The sequence below is a fragment of the Podarcis filfolensis genome, assembly GCF_964270895.1.
Source record: "Podarcis filfolensis genome assembly, chromosome: 2".
NCBI lineage: Eukaryota > Metazoa > Chordata > Lepidosauria > Squamata > Lacertidae > Podarcis > Podarcis filfolensis.
In genome coordinates this window covers 58,421,849-58,435,470 of record NC_139605.1, presented here as the reverse complement: position 1 = coordinate 58,435,470, position 13,622 = coordinate 58,421,849, and the positions used below count along the sequence as shown (strand labels likewise).

General features: G+C 41.1%; 1 protein-coding gene across 1 annotated transcript in view; it reads right to left on the bottom strand.

Moving 5' to 3' along the window:
- The window catches only part of CLINT1 (clathrin interactor 1), a 67,119-nt gene extending 54,098 nt beyond the window's left edge, over positions 1-13,021 (bottom strand). The window contains exon 1 of the mRNA XM_083603854.1: positions 12,711-13,021. Coding sequence (XP_083459980.1) covers positions 12,711-12,751 — 41 coding nt within the window. The 5' untranslated portion in view covers positions 12,752-13,021. The remainder of the gene's footprint in view (positions 1-12,710) is intronic.
- Positions 13,022-13,622: the final 601 nt, after the last annotated feature.

Here is a 13,622-nt window from a genome sequence, read left to right as displayed (position 1 = left end):
AGTGGCAGATTCAAGGTGTACACACTTAATTTTTAGACAGAAGTGCTTCTCTAAAGAAGCACTAACTAAACTGCAGTTTCCAACATATTATCTAGATCAGTGTTCTCCTTGGTGGTGAATACTTCGCTGAGCTTCCAGATACAAGGGCATTGAGAAAAATGCTGCCTGTGAAAACAACTTGATAGACATTCGTATTTTATATGCATGCATCGTCTACCATGTTTTTAAAATCTCTTTATAGATTTTAGGCTAAGTTCCTTCTCTCACAGGAGAGCTAAGCAGACACAACTAGGCTGGAGAACTATCAACACTTTGCATGTAAATGCACCATTGTTTGTTTGGTGGCTTTTGTTGTTGTTTTTGAAAGAACCAAAATAGGTCATTGTTCCTCAGCATTATCAGCAGCTGGAGAGGTTAGCTCACACAGCGGAGGGTTAAATGCCGCCTAAATACCATGATCAAACTGTCCCCTTGCTTTAAGATCGATGTCTTATGCTGACCCAAATAAATCTTGAATCCCAAGTAATGTTAGATGACCCTGTAAAAAGGAAGTTTTCAGGTAGGTTAAATAGCAGGAGATAAATATGAGGCTGTAATTTTATCATCAGCTGAATAATGTAATCTGACAGATCACTCATCATAACCTTTATATATGCTGTTTCTAGGCCAAGAAGTAGAACCTACTCACTGAACAGCTCATAATACCATGCAGACAACTCAAAGACACCCGTCTCAAAAGAAAATCTGAATGAAGAAAATATTTTAAAATATTGCAAACTTACATCCTCTTTCACTATTGCGGTGACAACCTAACAGTTTGTAATGCAGTGACCCTCTATTGCAGGGTCACTATAACCAAACTGCTATTACCATTGTACTCCCAACTTTACTGTACACTTGTGAAACATAGACTACTTATAAAAGCCATCTCTAACTCCTAGAAAGATTTCATAGCAGTGTCTCTGAAAATTTTTACATATCACCTGGGAAGACAGGCAAACTAATGCCAGTGTACTGGAAGAAGCAAAGATCACGAGTGTTAACACAATGATTATTCAACATCAACTTTGTTGATCTGGCCATGTTGTTCAGATGCCTGATTATCATCTTCCAAAGCAACTACTCTATTCCCAACTTAAGAATGGTAAGTGTAATGTCAGAGGACAACAGAGGTTTAAAGACGCTTTCAGGGCAAATCTTAAAAAAAGGTAGTATAAACGGAAACAACTGGGAAACACTGGCCTGTGAGCACTCCAGTTGGAGAACAGCCTTCACCAAAGGCATCACAGATTTTAAAGAAGCACGAATTCCGGATGAAAGGGAGAAACAAGCTAAGAGGAAGGCACGTTTGGCAAATCCTCACAATGATCAACTCCCACCCAGAAACCTATGTCCCCAATGTGGAAGGACGTGTGGATCCAGAATTGGCCTCCACAGTCACTTTTGGACAAACTGCTAAGACCATATTCATCGGAGACAATCGTACTCAGCTACGAGTGATCGCCAAAGAAGAGACCATTGAAATAAATTTGATTATGGCCCAGAAGTAAATGGAAATGAGGCTAGAGGGACAAGTAAAACTGGCTTCTCAATGTTCCTGGAAGAAAACTGGGTATCCTCATAGTTGTAGTCATCAACTATGAGGAGCCGCTATCAACATGAACCAAACAACAACGGTAGTTAGTAATAGGTGACTGAAATAAGAGAGACATGATTACAAGAAAAAGTACAAGCATATACAGCCCATAATATGAGGAAATGTAAAGAAAAAGTGAGACTGTTAAGTAAAACTTAAACCCACTACTGATTTAGTGAATCTCAGTCTTCTCAGTATTCATGAATAGTATGGTATCAAATATGTATGACTCTTCACTACTTCATGTCCAGAAGTTCTGAATAACCCGTTTCCAGGTTTTGTTTAAAAAAGAGACTCTTCCAGGAGGGCAGGAGGGAGATAATATACAATCATATGTACAATACATGCATGAGTGTGTGTTTGTCTGTATGTGTACAGACAAAACACTAGGTACTTTTTAAGCGCAATATTAACTTTGGCACTCTTACAAAAATAAAAGTCTTTGTTTTATTGAAACTTATTACAAATACACCTGATGTTCAAGACAGCTCTATCAACTGCTGCATTCTATGAGTTGCATTCAGCTGTGTCACTCAGCTGATGGTAAGGCTTCTGTCAGCAAAACACAGAGGAGGCAAAGGTCAACAATTCTACCCCACCTCTGCAGCCCCCATGTCCTCCATAAATCTGCTTTCGAGAGACTTCAAACCTCTGGAGCAGACTTTAAAGCGGGGTGGGCTGCAGTGTGGGGACACTGAAAATGGCTTCCTTCCCCATTCTACTGACCTTACCATCAGCTGAGCAACAACACTGGATACAACTAAACCTGCCACTGTTGAATACAGAATAATGCAAGTCTGTACATGCCTAATCAGAAATTAGCCCCTGCAAATTCAATGAAACTTGCTTCCAGGTAGGTTCTCGCAGAATTGCAATCCAAACATATCTTCATTTTGCCGTTTGGAAATCTTCATTTTCTGTGCTGTAAGTTTATTACAATCTGGGTTTGAAAACAGTATGCACAGCCTGAGGTTGTGGACATGAACCTTGGAAATGTGAAAGCCACCACATGAGTGCTAGAGTCCTTCCTGGCTCATTAAAAAGACCAGTGGGGACAGGTAAATGGTCAATGCCTTCTTACAACATGTCAGGGTTCCAGAATGCCTAAAGGAGGCAGTTGGGGTTTTGTTAAGCAAGAAAACTTAGAAAATAAAAGAATGTTGCTATAATGTAATTATGAAGTAGCAATAAATCTGTATCGTCAGTTAAACTTCATTAGATTGTGAGCCAGTAGTACATCATTATCATATACAGCGTGTGTCATGGTAACTGGAGACAAAATTAGCTATCCTCAACTCATATTTATTTATATCCTGACTCATCCAAGTAAATAATATATTCTTGTAAATACTAACATAACTCAAGTTGATTATAATTTATAGAGAAATAAGCATCTGAAAGATCCATGACGTCTTATCTTGAAACTTCAAGCTAAGCTTCCTGGACTCAGAAAATGGCAGCTTGAATATTCTTTTCACATGTACATCTATCCCTTGTGTGATTTTATGTTCATGTACGCACATAAACATATTTTAAAATGCTCATCAATTTTTTCACTTGATGCAGAAGATGGAGGAAGCAAGTGTTCTAAGGGTTAGAAGCTGTGCTGCACAAAAGGCTTTACAACCATGGTACAGGAACAATATGCCTGGAAGACTCACAGATTGCCCTTCTGGTCTGGAAGCACTTTGCCAATACCAGGGCTTTGTAATCTAATCAAATGCAGCAGTATAAAATGACTAACAACTGTTTCCAAACATTGCTTAAAAGGTAATTTCATTTAGCACCCTTAAAGAAAAAAAAATGTATGAGTTTTCACCTGTTTCCCCAAAATGTCACGGTTTTTCATTTCAGCTGTCAGAAGACAAAGAGAAAACAACATTCCTCCCTTAAGTTCTTGGTTTTTCCCAGGCCTTTACAAATCTGCTTCACAACAATGGCCTGGAGATTACACTGTATGTTTGTATTTTGGAAACAAATGATACTGGAGGAAGAACAATCATTTGTTTCCATTGTACCAAGACTCTCCCATTTCAACCATTAAAAACCCAGAGTTGTGGCTAAGGCGATGAACCTTGCTATATCTGAGTATGCCAGTGCACTCTAGCACAAAGGATACAGAGTTCATTTTCTAAGCACTTTACCTTCTCCACCAAGTGACCAAAAACACTTGCTAACTTCTTCAACGTCCGCAAGTTTTAAAACCATTTTAGTGAAAACCAAGATATGCAGGTTACTTGCACTGGTAGACAGCATCTTGAGAAACTGTAATGCAAAATGCTTTTTAAAAGTCACAATAATACCCCTTCAGAAACTGCAGCCACACGCTACTTCATGAAGTGCTGTTACATCCCTGTATTTAGCAGCAGTGTCAGCAGCAGTGAAACATTAAAAGGTCAAGGGTGGAGGTAGCATGCAGAGATAGCATTTAAGAGTACCTGGGGAAGACTCTTGAGTTCCTCCTATCCGAGATAAACCAGTATTCCATAAGTATCAACAATCTAGATTCCAGGGGTTGTATCCAACCAAGGTGTTTTATTAGCACAAGGACATATGCCTGCACAATAGGACTTCCTCTCCTCTTCCCACATACCCCCAAATCTGTTCCAGGGAGTTGGGGGGATCCTCAGAACAGATCTGAGACAGGCATACGAAGTCCTTGCACTAATGGGATGACTTTGCTCAATACAAGCCCCAACTTCCATACGTGTTGTAGAATGATGTCTTAATGCAAAGAGGGAGGACACCAGATCTACCAAGTCCCCACAAATCCATCTACATCTCTGTTGAGATCAGACATTCAAAGACAGGCATAGGCAAACTCGGCCCTCCAGATGTTTTGGGACTACAACTCCCATCATCCATGACCACTGGTCCTGTTAGCTAGGGATGATGGGAGTTATAGTCCCAAAACATCTGGAGGGCTGAGTTTGCCTATGCCTGCTCTCTAAGAAGATGCATCCCCCCCATCTGTTATTTTGCGTTAGACATGATCATACCAGGAAATGAATGACTGGTTACAGGATCAACCCCCCTCTGCTAATATCCAAAGGCCATGCTGTTCTACACTTTTCTACAGAATGCTCACAACATTGGTTTTTTTACCTGTGTCATTGCAACAGCTTGGCAAGTAGCTCCAAGTTGTTACCAACAACATAGCAGTGCAATTACGTGCTGCAGTGCTAGGAGCCCCACAACTGTTAGGTACCTATGTATCAAAAAGCGGCCTATGCTTTTATAGAAATATGAAGTAATATAATATAGCTACCCGTGCTTATAGCGCATTTCCTTATTTTATCTGACCAGCTGACTCAAGTCAAACTGGAGTTCCACAATACCTGAAAGATGAGAAGCTTCTACTTAGCAACAAACTATATGTTTCCAGTTTACCATCAAACTGTGGGTTTGCCATTACAGTGGTACCTCAGGTTACGCACAGTCCTGCTTACCAACGCTTTGGGTTATGAACTCCACAAACCAGAAGTAGGTGTCCCGGGTTGCAAACTTTGACCCAGGATACGAATGCAATCCACTTCCGGGGCTGCAGGAGGCCTATGTAGGGAATGTGCCTCGGATTAAGAATGCTTCGGGTTAAGAACGGACTTCCGGAACGAATTAAGTTTGCAACCCAAGGTACCACTGTATCCATAAGTGGTAGGGAAAGATGGGAGTCTGAAAGCTAGTGTGTGCTCATGTAATGGTTTGCCATTACATCTGAATGCATCCACTTTCTTGCAGGTTTTATACTGCTTCAAAAACCTGCAAATCCTATCTGATCAGAGAAGATATCAGAACTAAATAAAGTACTGTATTATTATTCTTACCATAAGATACCAGGGCAGGTTACAACATTAAAACACAGTATTAAAAGTGTCTTAAAGAAACTTACAATCACAAAAATAAGGTGTTAAAGCCATCCTGATACTTTCATACCACTCAACTCCAAAGAAACAGGCAGGAAAGGGGGATGCGAGAGGCGAGCCAGGTAAAATCTGTAAGCTGGAGTGGCAAGCCTGTGGTCCTCCAGATGCTACTGGACTAAAATTCCCTGCATCTGTGATTGCTGGCCATGCTGGTTTGTGGCTGATGTGAATAACAACAACAATAATCACAATAATAATAATTTATACCCCAGCCACACTGGGCAGCTTCCAACAAAATATTAAAAATACAATAAAACATCAGGCATTAAAAACTTCCCAAAACATCAGGAAGGTTACAGGCTAGCCATCCCACCTTAAAGTCTTTTCAGCCAGTGCAAAAGCCAAGGCAGCTACAACTGCAGTGTATGGGCCCGACAATTTGCAGCTCACAGCACTCAGCTGAAACCGACATGAAAAAGTTGAGCTGGACTCATGCACCTTGCATATGATTTAGCTGAACTGTTGATGAACGTTACTCTTATAGCCTACTGCCACAATATTGCCCTATCATAGCCTTACCCAACCTGGTGCATAGGGCAGCCTTATACGTAACTTGCACTGACTGAGGCTGAGGGAATTTATGGTCAAAAACCTATGTAGGTCACTAGTTTGAGGAAGGCTGTTCTATAACACTAGGTCTCCCTGAGACCCTTAACAAAATTATTTCTCGTTGTGTTTCAAAGTTATTGTTCTCACCATGACAATGAATAGTTCAGCTTTACAAACAAGCCCACAAAATTTACTAGCCTACAAGAAATTTTATTAGCATGATGGGGGCTGGCAGAGGAGGCACAGAGAACTCCATCCCTCCAGTAGCAACCCACTGGACTAGGAATTTATGTTCTGGAAGGTTTTGTTGCTTGTTGATGAGGACAGACGGAATACCTGATCCACCCTCCATCTACATGGAACTCCTGGTTGCCCAGGGCTACCAGGCAAGTACTTAAAATACAAGGTTGGCATAGTTCACCATAGGTCACTCTCAGACAGATAATACTAGAGTTCATTGTTCTTTGTTAAAGTCACAAATGTAACAGGTTATAGCACCGTGTACAAGTTAGAGAAAGATATGCCTTATAAAATAATTAGACTCAACATAAGCAACGAGCTTATTTTTCTTGTTAAACTCAACAAGATTGATTTTTTTAAAAAAATAAGTGATGGTTTAGGGTTAAGTATCACATTATCATTGCTTAACATATTCTTTGAACTTTGACAAACAGAGTTTATCAAAGATATTACATATGGATGAGTAATCCTGTCAAACTAAATCAACAGGCACTTTTAAATTTTTACTCGTTCTCGTCTTCTAATTATATATTGAAAACCAATAACAGAACATTAAAAGAACTTTCACAAAGTGAATTTTGAACCACCACCCACATTCTAATACTCATTAGCTGCATGGACTAAATGCCATCTATTAAATATACAAACTCAGTTAGGTTAAATATAATTGAGGAAGAGTTTATCACAGAAAGTGAAGCATCCCACCCCCACTCTGATTTCTGTGAAATGAACCATGGAATCCCATTTTAAAAGATAAAAAAGCTTTAACAACAGGTGGGTTGTTTTCTTCCCAAATCTGTATGCACAATGCTTTACGTTAAGGGAAGACCGCATGATTCAGTATCTTGCTCAACAAGTCTAAAAAGGAGGAAATTCTAAACACGCACATTACAAAATACTAACTATAACTGTGCAACCATTGGAGTGCACAGAGGTGGGGGAAGAAAGAAACTATCATACTTCAACACAGTTAATGGCGAAGTCACACCAAAAGAATCTACTATGAAATCAGTCAAGTAGTATTCAGTATGGAGCTGTCACATGAATCAACCACCATGCAGTACCCGGATCACTCTTGATCAAGTAGGTTAGAAAGATTTAAGTTATCAACTTGACTAAACTCTGCTTAGCTTAGGATAAATGTTTCTCAGTGTTATTCGTTACTTGCTGCTGTGCAATTTCACCCAGTTAATAAAAACTGCTTCAGGCTCATAAAAATCAAAGGTTATGTTTGTTCAAATGTTACAAGTTTAAAATTAACTTGAAAGACTGTAATTTAGCCCAGAAAAGACAAGTACACTCAGATGAGAGGGCTGCAAGCAGCAATTACATCTTCAGGCAGACAGTACCTCACTCTAAAAATCGACACACTGGAGGAATTCTTATATAGCTCTTGTGGTATGTGGCACTATTTCCATGATGAATTATTTCTAAACTCCTCTGTATGTGAGCTACTCCATTGGAAGCAGAAGGGATAAAATGAAAGATACAAAATCCTCTTGACTATATATAGCAACAGAGCTACATAAGCTGGTTGGTTGGAGCCCCAAACTACTCCTTACCTTCCTGTGGCAAGCATAATCTTTTCTTTCACTGGTTTTTTCCCTTCCACACTGAGAAGTTCTACTCAACTCTGTATTATTAAAACCAAGCATCACCTTGAGCAACAAGTTTTACAAACCCTGTGTTTAATGGATATAATCACAGGGATGTATGAACAGGATTGCAGCCTCAAGGAATTAAGATATATCAACAGTAGCAACTTTTAGTCAGAATTCATACAGGAATTATGCCAAGCAGAGGGGAATGAGAAGATAAAAGCATTCCCTTTTGCTGTTGAAATGGAATACGCAGGATGAAACGGTTAAATCTGCTATGATTAAATGGGCACAAGATATTGGTCATAACATTATGTTTGCGGACTGGGAACAGTTGTGGACCACCGGTATGAAATTTACGGCATGTAATGCCTTAAGAGAGAATATTATGAAAATGATATACAGGTGGTACATGACACCAGTCAAGCTTGCAAAAATATATCATTTGCCCGATAACAAATGCTGGAAATGTAAAGAAAATGAAGGTACATTCTTTCACCTTTGGTGGACGTGCCCAAAGATTAAGGCTTTCTGGGAGATGATCTATAATGAAATGAAAAAGGTATTTAAATATACCTTCCTGAAGAAACCAGAGGCCTTTCTCCTGGGCATAGTCGGCCAATTGGTGCCAAAGAAGGACAGAACTTTCTTTATGTATGCAACAACAGCAGCAAGAATACTCATTGCAAAGTATTGGAAGACACAAGATTTACCCACCCTGGAAGAGTGGCAGATGAAGGTGATGGACTATATGGAATTAGCGGAAATGACTGGCAGAATCCGAGACCTGGGAGAAGAGTTGGTGGAAGAAGACTGGAAGAAATTTAACTATCTAAACTATCTTCAGAAACACTGTAAAATTAATGAATGTTAAAAATGATATTGGATTGAAAATAAGTGGCATTAGCAACAAAGTTATGAGAATATGCAAAAACGAATTGATAAAGGATGAAAATATAGAGGTACAATATGTTAAGATATAGAGTTAAGATAAAGGAAAGAGGGTAAGGATTTGCTGACTTGATTACTTAAATGGGAATACAAAAAGGGGAGGCGTGAGGAGGTCAAGGAAACAAGCTAACGAATTTAAAGTTATAAAAAATGGATTTGTTTTTAATTCTTTTTTATCTATCTGTTTTTTTGTATCTTGTATTTTTATTTTTATTTTTTATTTTTTATGAATTTTTGTATGTTTTTGGTTTTTTTATCTTTTTCTTTTACTATGTTTCTCTTTGTATTTTCTAAACTTATGTTTTTGTAAAATCTCAATAAATATTTATATATATATATATAAATAAATAAAAGCATTCCCTTAAGCCTAAAAACAGAGGGGGAAATAAGCAACAAGCACACAAACAGAAGTTTTTGCCCCTTTCTTAAATCATCTTTACATGAAACATTGCCAACTCCCATGCAAGCTGGCCCATGAAATGAGAAAATTACATTGAGATCCTTCAGCAGGTATCCCATCTTCAGAGTTTAGGCGGGTAGCAACCAGTAAGGGGTTATTTTTTCTGTGAAGGCAGCCATATTGTAGAACTTTCTTCTCAGCGTATTTGCCTGGTGGTCAGTTATCTTTTTAGACAAGAGACTCAGACTGCCCTGTTCTGCCATGCTTCTAGTTATATTTAAGATCCCTTTATTAGGTTTTTTTTAATGTGCTCTGTTTGTTGCCTTTACTGGCATTTAATTTTGATATGGAATTTTATTGTTTTTATGGTAATTTGCATAAGCCACTTTAAGATAATATATGTTGAAAGGAGGGATATATCTTATAAACAAATATAGAGGCTCCTGGCGGGAGCAACAACTGACAAACACTTAACTACGGTAATTGCCATAACCTGCAAGCTAGTTGGGGTAGGAAGTTTTTGTTAGGCATTTGTACAGTGCTGAGCACAAGAGTATGTGAAGCAAAGTCTTGATAAATAATGCTGATAATGCAAGAGAGCCAAAGGAAATTGGAAACAGCAATCCCAAGTCTCTAATCTATGACACTGGAGAAAGTTTGGCTGAGGTGGATGTATCTAAAGTGGTCCCTGCTCTGCTCACTGAAAGTCCAAGCGGGCAGTATCCACACCAGCAGTAGCCAGCATAAAGCTCTAAAACAGCTTTCAAGGGTGGGAAGGGGGCAGAGCTGGGAAAACCAAGGATCTGTTGGGTCTCAAGACAGACAAGCAAGCTGCAAATTGCAGTGCCGGGGGGCAGGGAAATAATCTGGGTCCATTTGCTGGTGTATGAAAACAACCTACTTTTGGGGGGCTGGTGCACTTGGGGAGGCTGAGAATGACACAGTGACTACACCATCAGTTAAGCCCAGTTGTTGCGAAATATGTAACAGACAGTGTCAATTCAGATATCGAACTTTGCAACAAATATTAAACACATGGGGGGATAATGGGTATACGGAAATATATAATCAATATATTTTCAGCTTCATGGTTTCTGTGAACTTATAGAAGAATCCAGTAATGTACGTCAGATGCTCTGTGTGGTTTCAAGGTCAGAGTAGGTCTAAAAATAAGCAAGCCTTTTAAAGCCAAGATTGGTGTACATGAAAGCACTGTTGTCTTCACTTAGAACTGACGCTATTCTTTGAACAAATGTTACCTACATTCTGCCCTGAAGTTAGCATAGGGTTCTTTTTATACAACAGCAGAGAGCCATTCTGAGCGGTCTTAAACAGTGTTACAGGCACTGCTTTCTGAAAAGTGACCCAAATCCCAATCACATGTCTTCTGAAAACTTTTTTTAATGAAGGTTTTGGTGCACTGGTACACATTGTGTCTTGGATTTCAGAGTGTTATTTTTGGAGGGGCAATTCTTTTCCCCAACTATGATTCAGCATTCCTATTATAGGTAGGATGAGGAACTTAGCCCTCCAAATGTTGCTGGATTCCAGATCCCATAAACTCTAGTCGTTGTCTAGTGGCAGAGGCTGATGGGAGTTGGAGTCCAACTACATCTGGACAGCTATAGGTACTGCAACGCTGCTATATGCCAACAGCAGACAACAGCATCTTACCTTCATTTACAACATTTGCAAACCTGTAAATACAAACTGAGACAGGAATAGAAATCAAACCTGTGATATACATTCTCCAATATTACCTAAGAGATGTATGTCAAAGTAAATTACTAAATTTGAAAACACTCACAGTACCCCGCTATCAATGTAGCTGTGTGTACAGAAATGTTAAATGCTCTGTTTCACACATTCCTCTGCTCAATTACTATGAAACCAAGGCTTCTTTCTCTTGTGATAGATAACACAGCAACTGTCTTGTAAAGTTTTCACTGCAGAGAAGTATCTGTAAATCACAATTATTAAAGCACCAACATATTTTGATGGATTAAAACACTGTATATGGTCTCTTTAAACATCAACATTCACAATGAACACTGTAACCACCAAAAGTTCACAAAGTGTCATTACATATATGGAAGTTTATTTAGCCAATGTTCTCTTCACAGAGGTCTCTAAAAGTAAGCTTTGCTTCTGACTCTACAGAAGTTTCCGGTGGGTGTTTCACAAGGTAGTGCAAGGTGCTGATAGCAGGAAGAATTCAAGGCATACTTCTTTTGCCCTTTCTAACACTGATTAAAAGACAATTCCTGAAAGTTAGCGTTCTTGAGAATTACATTAACAATATCATGTTTTGAGAAGCATTACACAAGAGCTGCACTTTTAGGCGGAGTGAGCATGTGTCTTAGTCCCTGCCCACAAGCAAGGGTGGTGCAAAATATTGTGTGACTGCCCGTCCCACATTTTTTACTGGCAGTTTTGAGACTTAGTATGGCTGCTGTGCTTGAAACAAGTTAATTTAAAGGAATGCCATGATCTCAAAATGGTACCTGGTACATGTAGTAACCCCCCGCCCCACCAACCCTACCCTAGCTGAAATATCAAGTTTTTACTTCCTGCATGAAGTTCCTTTTCCTCCACCACTTCACTAAGACTTGGTGAGGGGGTGGGGGGAGTAGAATAGTTTAGATAGCCTAGCTATTTATAAAAATGGGAATAGGCACTGCCACTCTCCTAAATGCCGATGGAAGTTCAGAGGTTGCTCCAAATCAGCAAGGGCAGGCTCAGACAGTCATGCGCTTCCACCAAAGGTTGAGTATGAGTTGTTCACAGATAAGATCTGCAAGTGCTACGGCTTAAGATTGTGGTGCTGGGAAAGGAAGAAAGAGATCCTCCGAAGGAAAAGGAAAAACCGAAAGCATATGAAAGCATATGGGCCCTAGTAGAGACGTTAAGCTCGATGGGGAGTCAAAGGGCCAAGATCCCCAAGAAGCAGCAAAAATATCACTCTTGTGGGGAGAGTCAGCTACAAAGAGGTAGAAATCCCACTGGAAGGGAAAGACCAGGTCGTGAGCACGGGCAGGTACATGTATCAGTTACAGCCAAGTGAAACGTAAGAAGTTTCGGCGAGAACGACAAACTGCAAAAGAGGGCGAGGAGGAGGAAAGAGCAGGCGCAGGGGGGAGAACGGGAGGGATCCTGAGTAGGACCGGGGTCGGGGAGGGTGGGCTAGCCGGTGAGACCCTAATTCGGGGTGGGAGCAAAGGTGGACGTTACAGAAAACGTGGCTGGGCAGACGGAGGATAATGGGAAGGGAACTGGATCAACGGGACGCGATCGAGGAGTAAGGGCGTAGTAAGAGTTTAGTAAGAGTTTAGTAAGAGTGGGGGCGCGCGGGCTGAGGGGCAGCCAGACAAAACACACAGATGTCCCCCCCCCCGACACCCCATAATACTCACGCCTTGTCCACCAGCTCCCGGACTTTCCACATATTGAGCATCTTGGCCGTCGTCGTCGTCGTCGTCGTGGCGGCGCGGAGAGCTTCCCCTCCCGGCCTAGGCCCCTACTAGCGCGTCCCCGGTCTCCTCCTCCTCCGCCTCCTCCTCCGCCAGGAGTCCGGCTAGCTGCTTCTCCGCCGCGGCAGCGCCAGGCCCGTCTCGCCTCGCAGCACCACCTCAGCTTCGCCAACGGCACAGAGACGGCGAGAGAGAGAGAGGGGCGATCGGTCCTGCCCCCCGGAAACCGGCAGCGCTGGGCCGCAAGGCCTGCTGGGACAAGAAGTCCGGCCGAAAGGCGGCCGGGAACGCCGGGCCTCGTTGAGAGAGAGAGGCGGGGGGGGGCGCAGAGGGATTCCGCCGCGCAGCATGCTGGGAGATGTAGTCCGGGGAGAAGCTTCTTAGAGGGCGGTCCCCTCCGCATGGCTTGCTGGGAATTGAAGTTGTTTCTTTTGGGATCTTGCTCTAGACTTCAGTTGGATTTACTGGAAGAGGAGAAGAAACGGTGGAGGCTTCCGCAGAGAAGAAGTTGAGCTTCTTTAGGCCAACGTTTGTCCTGTACAAACCAGTGCGAGAAAAACGGAGAATAATCTTTAATAATAATAACAATAATAATAGTTAATTATGTGAAGTTCTCTGCTGCAGTCATGCTAGCTAGAATCTCAACTCTAAAAACTCGTATTGTCTCTATTGAGGCATAAAACTGCAGCAACCACACTGATGACAATCTAGGAAAAACCAGGAGTTGTCCAACAAATGTAAGAAGAGCTGGATCAGGCCAGCGGCATACTGAGTCCAGCATTCTGTTCTCAAACAGTGGGCAACCAGATACCTGCGGGAAACTTGCAATAGGATAGGAGCACAAGACCACTCTAT